The sequence below is a fragment of the Sceloporus undulatus genome, chromosome 5 (assembly GCF_019175285.1).
Source record: "Sceloporus undulatus isolate JIND9_A2432 ecotype Alabama chromosome 5, SceUnd_v1.1, whole genome shotgun sequence".
Taxonomy (NCBI): Eukaryota; Metazoa; Chordata; class Lepidosauria; order Squamata; family Phrynosomatidae; genus Sceloporus; species Sceloporus undulatus.
Window position 1 is genome coordinate 145,856,848 of NC_056526.1, and position 13,460 is coordinate 145,870,307.

Here is a 13,460-nt window from a genome sequence, read left to right on the forward strand (position 1 = left end):
AAAAATAATGCATTATGAAAAAGGAATTTCAGTTTGCTGTACATCTGTCTGTTGCAGCAGCTTAAAATAAAACAGATTTACCCATCCAAGACAGCATCAATTTGTTAGCCACTGCTTCGTGTATCAAATAGCATTCCGTGAAAATATCAGTATCATTGGTTAATATAAATGAAATTAATTTTTAAAGCTGGGCTAAAGGTTGACATATGAAAAATTGCATTACTTTGCAGAAGAGAAATTTCTGTCTTCTAGTGAAATTTCAGGTCAGGAGGGCAAGTAATTTTCCCAATCTTCAATGGGAACCAGTGAAATATGAACTTCATTGTCACCTAGCCCCAAAGCGATAAGATAAAATGAGCTGATACATCATTTGCTGTGGTTTTATCATCTCCTGCAGTAATTGGAAGAGAAAACATAAGAGCTTTTCTCTCAAATCGCCTTGCTTCCTTATTCAGATCTAAGCCATTTTAGTCTGATCAATACAAAGGTCATAGAGCTTTTTATTTATTTACTTATTTTGTAAAATCTCTGTGCTTGCCAAAATGTCTAATGTAACATTAAAATAATGAATATGTTTAATTGAATTTTTCACCCATGGAAGAAAGGAATGAGATTGTATATCAATCTGTTGGGGAGATAAGGGTGAAAAGAATGTTGAGGATGCAGAATCCAATAGCTATATGAATAAACATTTGACAATTAGGCATTGCTTGAAATACATCTGATTTCAGAGATACACCTTTCCTTTTTTGTTAATACATTGTGGTGTTCTATATATTTGAAGTGTTTATATGCCTGAAAGGAAGAAACACAGCAAGTTTTTTTCAGTATATAAAGAATAATATAAAATAATTAATAGACTTTGTGATCAAGTGTAAATTACATATATAGCAGAATATGAGATTTCATTATGTCTGTCTGAGAGAAGTAGCTTGGTGATGGTGACACCAGAGTTTAAAGGAAAGCTTCAACATTAGTCTAAATTATTTACTTTCTTCTGCTGAAGTGGCATAAAATTGGCATTATAAGCACCAAATAAATGTACTATTGTAGTCTTCCTGTAATATGTCATATATTGTGTGTTGTGCATTTTTATTCTCTAGGGCTGCAAATTTTGGTTTTGAAATTCACTTTTAGACATTTTATTTCCTAGTTTTATGGTTCATAACAAGTCAAGTGACTTATATTGCATTAACGAATAAAAATGATGCAATTATTAAATTACTGTTAGCTCTGCAAAGCACTTGCAGATTTAATTGCCTCTAGACTACACATATGCCCATGATCACCGATATGTTAGTTTTTTGGTGTACGTAAATGAAAAAAGAAATTTTATTTTTACTCTGTATGTCTCTGTGTTGTTGAAAACCTTTATCTTAGTTTATTGATATCCTTCCTTTTCCCCAGACCTAGGATTCAGGGTGATCCTAAGCAAGAGATTTGATGTGTTAACCAAAACAATTTGTGTGGAATCCCTGTTGTGTTCATGATAGTTACAAGAATGTTACAGATGCACTTTCTATTAAACTTAGTGGGAATTTCATTTCATGTGAAGTTCAAGATAATTGTACAGATTATAACATCAACAGAGTGTGATGCTGTGTTAAAGTATCGTGTTCAAGAACCGCCTATAAATGCTCATAAATGAGATAATGGAATTGCATAGTATAAGTCAGCCTGGTACCTCTTATGCATACTGGGAAATGAGTTTTTCCCATCTAAAAAACTAAAATTAGTTATTTCTTCACCCTGCCCTTCATTAATCAAAGAAAAAGGCCCACTGAGATTAATGGTGTTTGGAAATAAATGGAAACTATGCATCTTTTAAAGTGAGATATTGTCAAAGTAGGTTTGGAGTGCTAATTGTAGCTGACAGTTTCAATCCTATACTACAGCTTTACTAGACAGTAAGTTCTACTTCTCTGTCAATATATATAAAATTTCACTGTACACGAGCATCAGATTTCTTTTATTGTTATTAAATCAATACCAGTACTTTGATTGCTTCTTTTGCGTGGTAAACTGAAAATGTACATCTGTTTGGTCAAGCAGTAGGAACAAATGAAGACATAGACTTCTGAAGATGCCCTATGAAGTATATATTGAAGGAGGATATGTGTGCATTTTGTATCTCTGCAGCTAATATGCCTGGTGTGATAACAGTGGAGCAATAGTAATGATGCAGTTTCCATAGTAACTGGTTCATTGGAGGGCTAGACCTCTGTCTAGGGTGCTGTCAGTATGTGTGGAGTTTCCAAGAACAGAAAGTCCCAAAGAAGGTCTGCTTTCACCTAATCCAGTTTTAATTGAACTCCAGAGACTTTGAAGTGAATCCATAGACCAGGCAGATACTAGGCCAATGTGAAATGAAGGCCTGTTTTAGGCAGACCTCAGCTGCTTCCAAACTGATAACTTCTTACAGTTAATGCATCATAATTTGCTCAGCAGTGCTTGTTAGAATTTCAGTGGCTATATTTGAGGTTCTGCTAGTCCAGTTTTCTATCCTGTTATTACCAGTTAAACTTGCCCTCTGTCTGGTACTGTTGGAAAAATCAAGGATATTGGGAATATCTCTAGTATTCAAAGAATTATTGTTTTCTTCCTGCAAAACTTTATACTGGATACAGAATCCATCATTCTAGGTTATACACCCACTTCCAAAACCTGTCCTGTGCCTTTAATTGCTTTTAGCTTATAGAGGAATAGAGATTCAAAATCCAGGGATATAATTTATTCTGAAATTTTATTGAATAAGAAAAAGATTCAGTTTTGTCCTGAGATCCTGATACTGAAGGCCGGAGCAGACAGGCAGGAAAAAGTGTCTCAATCCTGCTTTTCCCCAAAGCAGGTCAAAACCCTGTTGCCCATACAGCCTGTTCCCAAGGTGGCTGAATGCGCATGGCCCAACCACACGGTGTGGCTTCAACCTGTGCCCCTGGGTAATTTTTTTGTTGCCTCCCCACCATACATGTGTACCCTCGCACAAACACACTGCCAGCAAACCTCAAGCACCTCGCATGTCCTCCCAGATGCCATCCCATTGGATGCTCCACTTGTTTAGGGCTCTTAAACAACATTCTAGTAACCCTTCATGGATTGTGCAAATTGTTTAGATTGTCTGGACTGACAAGTCTGGTAGGTACAAAGAAAGCAAAGAGAGAGAGAGAGAAGAGAAAAGAGAAGAAAGACAGTGAATGGAATCATGTGAATTCACAATAAACCATTAGGTCCATGAGAGAGGAACAATTGCTTGTTTCCAATGCATCTCTTCTCTTTTTCTTTTTATTTGTTAGATACTTGCTTATACAGAAGGACTCCATGGGAAATGGCTGTTCTCGGATATTCGATCAGTCTTTTCTCGACGATATCTCTTGCAAAACACAGCTCTGGAAATCTTTATGGCAAACAGAGGTAATATTATTTTGGAAATGGGTTCTGAGAACTTGAAATATACATCAGTCTGTGTTAGATTACATTTTCCTGTTTCTTTACTTTTTATTGGAGAGGGCTTATAAAGTGTGATTCATTATTTATATATAAACATTCAGTCCCTTCTGACTTGCATGTGAATAGCCCTTGTGTGCTCTGGCAGGAGAAGGGGTGGAAGAGGAGCAGATATTATGGGTGGGGACATTTGATATTTTCCTTCCCTTCCCTACTTCTTGCAGCCTCTCGGGAACACCAGTTAAAAGAAGGGTGGTGAAAAGAAGTGTGTGGTAACTAGCTCTCAAACATCTTTGCTTGGAAAATTTCCCCAGACATGCACATTGGACAATGGAAATTGGTGTGGTTGCTGGAGTAGGATTTATGAGATACGCTTTCTTGTTTCCTACTGATCCATAAAACTGACTGGGTGATGTTGGGCCAGCCACTTTCTCTCAGTCTGACCTTTCTCATAGAGTCTTGTGAGGGTAAATTGTGGGGGAGGAGAACCATGTATGCTCCCTACTCTCACAGAAGGAAATGCAGCCAATACCTATGGCATAAACATGCAGCCATCTTGGGTCCCATGCTGGGAGAAAGTCAGCATATAAACAAATGAACAATCATTCATGCAGGCATTAGTACACCAATTAGTAGCCCAGCCTTTCCCAATCTGGTGCCCTTGAATTGTGTTCAACATTGTAGTCAACACAATAAACGTATTCAGGGATAGCCATGTTGGCCATAAAGCAAAATAAAAATAAAAAGTACAAAACAGCAATACCTTTATTGGCCAACCAAAGTGCACAAAAATGCATCATGCAAGCTTTCAGATTTTCCCTGGCTTCTTCATCAGGAGAAGAAAAGTGACAGCATTAGATCCACAGGCTTATATTTTGTCTCAGATGTTACTTTTGTTGTCAGTTAAAATGATCAACTTAAGAAAAGTAACTTCCCTTGAGATTCACATTGTCACTGTCCACAGTCTGATGACACCAGATTGAGGAAGTCTATACTGGTCTCACATGGGATGCGTTACCTCCTTCTGCCATCTTTCTGCAAGATAGCTGTTAAGAGGTGGGTGGCAAAGAGAAGGAGCATGGATCTTTCTTCCTTAGCTCCTCTTTTCACCATGAATGAATTTTCATATGCTTGCATAGAAAAGTTGTAAGATTAGACACAACAGTTTCCTGTCTCAAGATTGTATTTGAATGTCTAAAAACAAATGAAAGAAGAGGACAGAAAGTGAGCCATAGATATTGTAAATCTTTGTGACATGGTCTGTCTTACTTCTGGGACCTGCCCTTTTAGCCTTAGAATCATAGAATCATAGATTTGGAAGAGACCATTCAGTCCAACGCACTGCCATGCAGGAACTCACAATTAAAGAATCCCTGACAGATGGCCATCCAGGCTCTGTTTAAAGACTTCCAAGGATGGAAACTCCGCCACATTCTGAGGGAGTGTGTTCCACTGTGGAAGAGCTCTTACTGTCAAGAAGTTCCTCCTAATGTTGAGGTAGAATCTCTTTTCCTGTAACATCCTAGTCTCTGGAGCATCTTGACAATATGATCTCTGTAATAATAATAGCCCTGTCTTTTTAAATAAGTAAGCCTTGTTCCAATTTAATTTATTTCTCCATCCAAAGAATATATACTATTCAGCTTCCTTAGGGAAAGAAGATTAAAATATATTGGGGAAAGCAATAAAGAACCATGGGGAGACAAATGGGAAATAGTAATTAAGAACGTGAAAGGTAAAATGGGGTATTAAGAAGTTAATAATATAATCAATAATATTTTCCATATCTCCGAAACCGTTTGTTAATTTGATTGGATTGTAAATTTCTCTATGCTGTTTTCTTATTTGGGAGGGTGGTGAGAGAGGGGAGAAAATTATAATATGAAACATGATTGTACAATATGTATTATACACGGTGTAATAAAAATTATTGGGTATGATAAAAAAGTAAAAAGTAAATAAAAGAAAAAATCTAATAATAATAATAACAACAACAACAACAACCCTGCTCAGGAGTTTTCTTGAGCCCAGGAACGTGCTATAGTTCTCAGTAATGGGATCTCAGTAACTGCATGCAGCTGAATTCTGTTACAGAGTCCTGTGCTGCCCTTTATGTTCAATGGACTGGGAAGCTTCCAAGTGCATTACAGCATTCGCTGCAGGTTTTAATTGTGGACCAATATCCCTATCTCCGGATTAGCTCTGTATGCGAGGAAGACCTCCTTCACACTGTATTATTACAGTAGTTGACAGAATGGTTCCTTCCTGGAATTTGTAGTTAGGTGTGTCAGAGAATTCTAAATATCTTGTGAAACTACAAATTCCAGGATTCTGTATGATGGAGCCAGATCAGTTAAAGTGATATGAAAAACTATGATTGTGTAATGTAAAATTGGTCTTGTAAGTGCTTTCATCAGACTAATGAAGACAGAAATTCCCACAAACTAATATAAGCAAATTCATTGGCTAATCCTGCTATCCTGATAAAGTTAATTAATGTGAAACCATCTCATACTTAGCAAACTCTGTGATGAGGAAGAATCTTAAAGATATATGTCTTGCACTTTCTGAATTCAACATTTAAAAAAACAGCGAATAATGTCTTAATCTTTTTCTGTTTTTTTTTTTTTTACAGTTTCTGTCATGTTCAATTTCCCAGATCCTGCAACAGTTAAAAAAGTGGTTAATTGTCTACCTCGTGTTGGAATTGGTACTAGTTTTGGACTGCCCCAAACCAGGTATTATGAATACCTGGGTTCTAAACAACTTCATTTATGCTTTTGCAAACAACAACAAAAAAATCCCATAACCAGAAAAGTGAAGAAGCGTGTGCGTGTGTGTGTGCTGTATTTTTAATTTTATTTTTATGCTTTTTAACTATTTTATACTTTTCAGAATTAATGGTGTTTTAATGTCACAAACCTTTAATTGTTTTATTTAACTTTTTTATTATTAGATTTTTAATTAATCTTGTTTTTGGCCTTGATAAGCTATTTTGGATCTCATACCAAGAGAAAGGCAACATATAAATTAAATAGCTAAATAGAAACAAGAAAAGTAGTGCTCAAATAGCCTAAAGGCACCAGAACCTGTCTGCTCTTGGAAACTAAGCAGGGTCAGACATAGTTAGTATTTGGATAAGAGATCACCAATGAATACCAAGTGCTGTAGCTATATTTCAGAGTAGGGAACTGGCAAAACCATCTCTGAGTCTCCATTGCTTGATAAAATCCTATGAAAGGCATGGGGCTGCCATAAGTCAACAGGCAACTTGAAGGTGTGTTTCAATACCACTGTCTTTTTATTTGTTATCCCCATGCTACCCGATGTAGAAATGGTTGTCTTCTGTGTTACAGTCATGGTCTGTCAAGAGAAGGATTCTAGGGTTGGTGTTTGATTGTACAAGTTAGAATGAAGCATAGCATATTTAGAAAATACATAAAACAATTGTTAAAAACAATCTTTGTGGGAAATTAGAATAGAATTCTGATTAATCATTGAAATCAAGACTGAAATTAGACTGCACTGTTGTTACTCCAAATAGAGTGAGTGATATGGGTTGGAGGGAGTAATGGGAAGAAAAACAGGAGGCAAGAAGAAGAAAATTGTTCTGATTTAATGTCCAGATGTATCAGTTCAATACCTACAATTTCTTGATTGTGGTCAGAAATTGTGCCTGGTGCAAATGGAAAAGAAAGCTGGCAGGATATAGCTTTCTAGAACTAAGGCTGCATCTGCACTGCAGAGATAATCCAGGTTGACAGCACTTTAACTGTCATGGGTCAATGCTATTGAATCCTGGGAACTGTAGTTTTGTGAGACATTTAGCCTTCTCTGTCAGAGAGCTCTGGTGCCACAACAAATTACAGTTCCCAGAATTCCATAGTATTTAGGCTTGTCAGTTAAAGTGGTGGATTATATCTGCAGTGCAGATACAGCCTTAGTTGTGATTGACAATAATGAAGAGAGAGACTTAATTCACAAATACAGAATGGATGAAGATATCCTCCATAGTATTCCTTTAAATGTACAGAATCAGGTAGTGAAACCAGAAGATAAAACAAACAATCCATTGATAGATTGATTCATGTCTTAGCAGTCATTTCCATGGCCACAATGGAACTTCTTTAAGCCACTGTGATTTTTTTTAAATTGCTGTTAGCTGCTTTGTGTTCACAAGCCTGCTTTCATAGATCTTTTTCCCCCATATGATCCTATATGACAAGATGGGGGTGACATGATGTGCCAGCATTTGAGAATTACAGTAGTTTAAGTAAAATTCAGATTGCTGCTGGAATTAGCACAGCACTTTGCATTTGTAATAAAATTAGAAATAGATTTATCATGATTTCACAATACATTATACCACATATTTATTTTTTACCTTTCAGGCGCATTTCTATGGCCAGTCCACGTCAGATCTTTAAAGCATCAAATATGACCCAGCGATGGCAGCACCGAGAAATTTCTAACTTTGAATACCTCATATTTCTAAACACAATAGCAGGTAATAATTATAGGATTATAGAATTTTCTGGGAATGTGGATGTTTGTTTATGACACCACCACTTAGCTGCACTGTGGATATTTTAAGTGTCAGTATCCTAACGTTGTCAGTTTCCAGTGACATCTTCCATTAGCAGAACCAGGAGGGAATGATTCTTCCCCCATCATCCCATCATGCCACCACAAAAATAGTTCTGGAGTATTAGAAAGCTCTCTGGAGTTTTAGGGGGGAGGGGCAGTGCAGAGGTCTAGAGAAGGGAGAAGAAAAAGTTTTGTTGTACTAACAAGTGTTTGCTTGCACAACACTGGATTTAAGTTAGTATATATCCAGTCTATATATCTTTTGCTATAGTACTTGGAACATTCCTTTCCTTGTACAATATGAATTCTAAGCCATCTGTTATTACTGATGGGCTGTTTTAAAGAACATTAATTTCATTTGTACAATGAAATACTTTACAATGCTGACAAAAAATAATAAGATGGTGCTACTACAGTATCTCCACACAGTAGATCCACATAATAATCAGTTAGAAAATTGTTAACTGTCCTCTCATAACATCTGCTGACCTATCATAGAATCATAGATTTGGAAGGGACCATGGGTCCAACCTCCTACTTTCCAGAAATACAGAACGAAAGCACTACAAACCTCTGTTTAAAGACTCCATTGAAAGATAGTCCACTGCCCTTCAAGACAGTCTGTGTTGAACAGCCTTATGGTAAAGATTGTCTTCCTAATGTTTAGGATGGTATGCCTTTTCTTGTAACTTCAATCCATTGATTTATGTTCTAGTCTGTGGAGCAACACAAAACTAGCTCTCTTAATTTTCTTTGGACCTCTCTTCAGATATTTAAAGATGTCTGCCATGTCACCTCACAGTTTTCTCCAAGCTAAACATACCTATCTCCTTAAGCTATTCCTCAGAGGTCTTGGTTTCCAGACATTTTACCATATTGGTCACCCTCCAGTTTGTCAGTATCCTTGAACTGTGCTGTCTAGAAATGGCAACAGTATTCCAGGTGAGGTCTGACCAAAGCAGACTAGAGTGGCACTACTGCTTGTCTTGATGTGGACACTATAATCATGTCCATGAGGTCTAAAATTGCATTGGCTTTTTTGGCCATTGCATCACACTGCTGATTCATGTTTAACTTGTGGTCTACCAAACCTGCAGTAAACTGTATAAACAGTGACCTGTGTACATTTTTTAGTTTCCTTTCAGGTTATCATGAAGCTCAAAAGAGTTCACTAGAAGGCTAGGTAAAATGGAGAAGCTATAATTGCTTTACATTATTATAATGGGTCAAATTTTCAAAGAATATCATATTTTTAAGATGTGGAATTTCTTTAACTCCCTTGCCTTTAAAAACTTTTGTTTTTAAATTTTTGCTCATCAGGACGTTCTTACAATGACTTAAACCAGTATCCGGTATTTCCTTGGGTAATCACAAACTATGAATCAGAAGAGTTGGATCTTACACTTCCAAGTAATTTCAGAGATTTGTCAAAGGTATTTTTTTCACATGGTGTTTACATTTATTATTTATAAAATATATGCGTAAGACTGTGTGTCTCCTATTGTTTTGTACTTGTCAATAAATTATAAAGTGTGTGATGGGATACTTGTACAGTCAGTTCTTTGTATCTGTAGGGGTTCTGTTCTGGACCCACCTACACCGGCTGTGGATAGAAAACCTGTGGGACCTCAAGTCTCATTGTTTGCAATAGTGGCATGATGTGTGCAAAGCTGTGTTGGTTTGGCCATATGCACATGCTGCCATTGGGGAGAATGGGGTGGAGTCATCTGCGGATGTTCCAGTCCACGGATGACCAGCCCACGGAAGAAGAGACCTGACAGTAGGAATGCTGCTTAAAAAGTATTTCTAGGTAGGCGAAGTTTTGACTTGGATTCAGAAGACACATGCAACTACGGAGTAGTACGAATTAAGCTTTTAAAGTTTCAGTCTTCCCTGAAGATATGGATGTTTATGTGGCAATAAAGACAAATTTGTTACACTCTTGAAGAACCCCCTCCCCTCAACACAGCTAATTTTCTTCCGGGGAGAAAACAATCAGCAGCGCTTTCTGCAGCTGTATTCTGTCATATGAAGCTATAGACCATAGGCTTTCCATAGGCTGCTGGAAATCTGTGGACTAGATCTCTGAATGTGAATGGCACTTGGTATGTCTATTTGTACATTTGTGGTAGATTGAATAAATCTTTTAGTCTCCACCAGACCCTTCATGACTGGCACAGAAAGGGATAAGAAACTGCCACAAGCCTATGAGTTATAGTGCTCCCCACATTTTCCGTGTCCAGATAGGGTTCCATATTGGGCTAGATTTAGCAGTCTTTTGCAGCAGGCCCATTGTAAGCCTACTGTGGCAGAAGTTAAGTAAGGAATATGGAAGAAATAGTTTGGCCTGCTGGATTTTTGATGCTGTCAAATGACACTGAAGTTATACCATTAGATGACATTACTTCATTTTATGTAAGCTTTGATATTCCTTTTCTTGTCATAAATGAATTTACTAGCAATTACCTTGTTCTAAAATGTTTTCAAGTGCAAGGTGAATTGCTTAGAACTGTGGCAAATTTTTCCAGAGGGCAAAATAAGATCAAGGTAGCAAAGTATCTTTTGTGTTTAAAAAAATGATAATGATGATCTTACATCTAGAGAATATCTTCTCATTTGACAGCTCAAAAATAAAAGTGTAAGAGTTCTGCTGGGATACAGTGCTTACAATTTAAGCTGTATGCAAGCATGTAGTTTTTAACAAATCCAGAAGGATTTCTTTTGTATTTATTTTAACCTCTAGTACAATATCACAGGGACACATCTGCTTGTGTGCTGATTTATTGCTGCTCCTGTTCTCTAAGCACTGTTCAGGTATAGCAGTGAAATGTTTGTGTCTCTGACATCTGCATCTCACCTTGTGATCTATTCTTCTTGCATTTAATTGCAGTTGATAAGATGGCACTTTTTTATTTGCTGTATTTTAAGCACTCTTTCGATCAATGCTATGTTCTTGGCAGACATTTTTTCAGAGTTTGGTTACTATCCAGAACATTATCACTACATAGTTCTATAAATAATTTTTGTTAATTCTGCTAGGTTCATTTTTGACCACATTTCAACTGAAAGTACAACTGTGCACCATTGTACATTCATTTTGGAGTGAGTTCCACTAAATTAGGTGAACATCTTAATAAAGAAACATAGGATTTCATTGTACTTATCTCAGCTGGCATTAAAAGTAAAACAAAACAGAAGGTATTAATGGATATCTTGCATGATGATGACTATGCAATGAAAAAAATCTTAATATATATTACTGTTTGCATTTCACTGTGTTATTTATTGAACAGCCTTTTAAGATGCTTTACTATTCCTGACAGTTACTGTGCAAATTTTTAATCTAGTCTTTGCACTGTAAGTAGTTAGCATGTAATCTGGTAACCAGGAACCTTTGCTATCAGATGGGACAAGAGTGTAAAAGAAAAAAAACAACATGAGCTAAACTACTTCTGCTGAAACTTTGGTGAAAAATTACTTGAAAGAGGCCTTTTTGAATCAACCTTTCTGGGGAATCGAATTTAGTAATTTTCAGACTCTGTCCATATGATGTCATTTCAATCAAGGATTCAATCCTCTGAGTCCCACAGCTGGACACAACTTTTATGTTCTTTGTTTAATATCTGCCAGTAGAGACTTAACTAGCATCATGCACAAGTTTCAGTAACAACTTCTAGAACAACACTGTGAGAAAAAAGAATGTAACACATCCTCATGCTTGTTCAATTCTCAGAACGTTTCTCTGATGCAGAGTCAGCAAGTTACACACTGATACAAAGAAAAACATCCCAATTGCATTTTCAGTAGTGGCACATTTCAGTTAGTAAAGCCACTGACAAAGAAGCTACAAAGTATTTTATACCAGCCCAGCCTCCCCTTTCTTCCTTGTCATCTGTCTACTTGGAAGTTTTTAGCAACATTTGCATTGGAATAATTGTGAAGAAAGATTGGAAAAACACAAACTTAGTAACAGCTTACAGCAGTGTGTCTGCATTGAATACAGTATTGCATTAAATCTGGGGGGAAATAGGAGGCTACTGTAGCCAATCCTACTGTAGATGTCTGTGACTGCCTATAACAGGCCAGGCAAATTGCAGTCCCCATTTCTATCAATGTTTAATCCCAGGTATGGGAATTTTTTTACTATTTCTATTTCTTCATTGTCTAGGTTGAATTTGTGAAGGTCCTAGTGGTCATTATTTTTGTTTTCTTTGGGCCCATACAGACAGGCCAAAATAAAACTGCTTTGGGTCACTTTGGAGGCATGCTGTTTAAATGTTGCATGCGTTCTAAGACTCTGGAAGCTGTACCAAAGCCACAATCCATTCCTAAGGACTGGAGCACAGCTTTGGCACAGCTTCCGGACTCTTAGGATGCATGCAACATTTAAACAGCATATCTCCAAAGTGACCTGAAGCAGCTTTATTTTGGCCTGTCTGTATCGGGCCTTTATGTTCAACATTAAGCCTGCCTTTCCACTTTCTTCTTTGATCTTCCTTAATAGATGTTCCAGATCTTCAAGGTTTTCTGCTAGTTCTGTGGTGTCATCTGCGTATCTTAGATTGTTGCTATTCCTTCCATTTTCACTCCTCCTCCTTCAGTGTCCAAACCTGCTTTTTTCATAATATGTTCTGCATACAAGTTGAACAGATAGGGTGAAAGGATGCAGCCTTGTCTCACCCCTTTGCCAATTTGCTCCCCCCTGTGGTTTGTTATTGTTACATTTCTGTTTGTTCATTTGAAAAATAACTTATTTTGCTTTGATATGTCTGTATGGATTTGTTGGTTGAAAACTGCATAGGTCACTGCTGCCATAACTAGTGTTTGCAAAAATGTTGGTTGCTTACTTTGGCGGTACGTATTTGGCTACCACATATTTAAGTATCTCTTCAACCAAGACTACCTAAATAAATTACCTTTAAAAAAAATACAGTTATAAAACTGTAAGGCTTGGATATATTTCTAAGCTATTAAATCAAATCAGGAGTGCAAAGTGATAACAGTAATAGCATTTACACCATCTCTTCAATGTACACAACAAAATACCCATGGGTTTGATAAAAATGCTTATCACAGTCCATTGGTTATACTTGTCAGTTAGATAAAGCGGCAGCTGCAAAATAGTTGCCTGAGCCATGAACAAAGCATATGATCCTTAAATGATCCAACCAAATGCTATTTATCTGTATTTCTTTGCTATAGTGATGCTTATTGGGGGGAAATGCTGTAAAGATCTCCTCTGTATTTTTAAATTAATAACGTTGTTGCAAGAATGGTTGGTTTTATCTCAGGTTTATACACACATAAAATCATAGAATCATTGTCCAAAAGCTGTTGTTATTTTGTGACTCTTGATATTATTTATTGTGTGAAAATGATACACTGAAACTTCACAAAAGGATTTAAGTAGCACATAAATAAACAAATAC

The 13,460-nt window shown here is 36.8% G+C and overlaps 1 protein-coding gene across 4 annotated transcripts in view; it reads left to right on the forward strand.

The window, feature by feature from the left end:
* LRBA (LPS responsive beige-like anchor protein) overlaps positions 1 to 13,460 on the forward strand; it is a 432,959-nt gene that overhangs the window by 299,109 nt on the left and 120,390 nt on the right. For all 4 annotated transcript variants that reach the window (XM_042467312.1, XM_042467313.1, XM_042467314.1 and 1 more), the window contains exons 41-44: positions 3,294 to 3,411; positions 6,080 to 6,182; positions 7,836 to 7,951; positions 9,352 to 9,464. In XM_042467312.1, the coding sequence (XP_042323246.1) occupies positions 3,294 to 3,411; positions 6,080 to 6,182; positions 7,836 to 7,951; positions 9,352 to 9,464 (450 nt within the window). The remainder of the gene's footprint in view (positions 1 to 3,293; positions 3,412 to 6,079; positions 6,183 to 7,835; positions 7,952 to 9,351; positions 9,465 to 13,460) is intronic.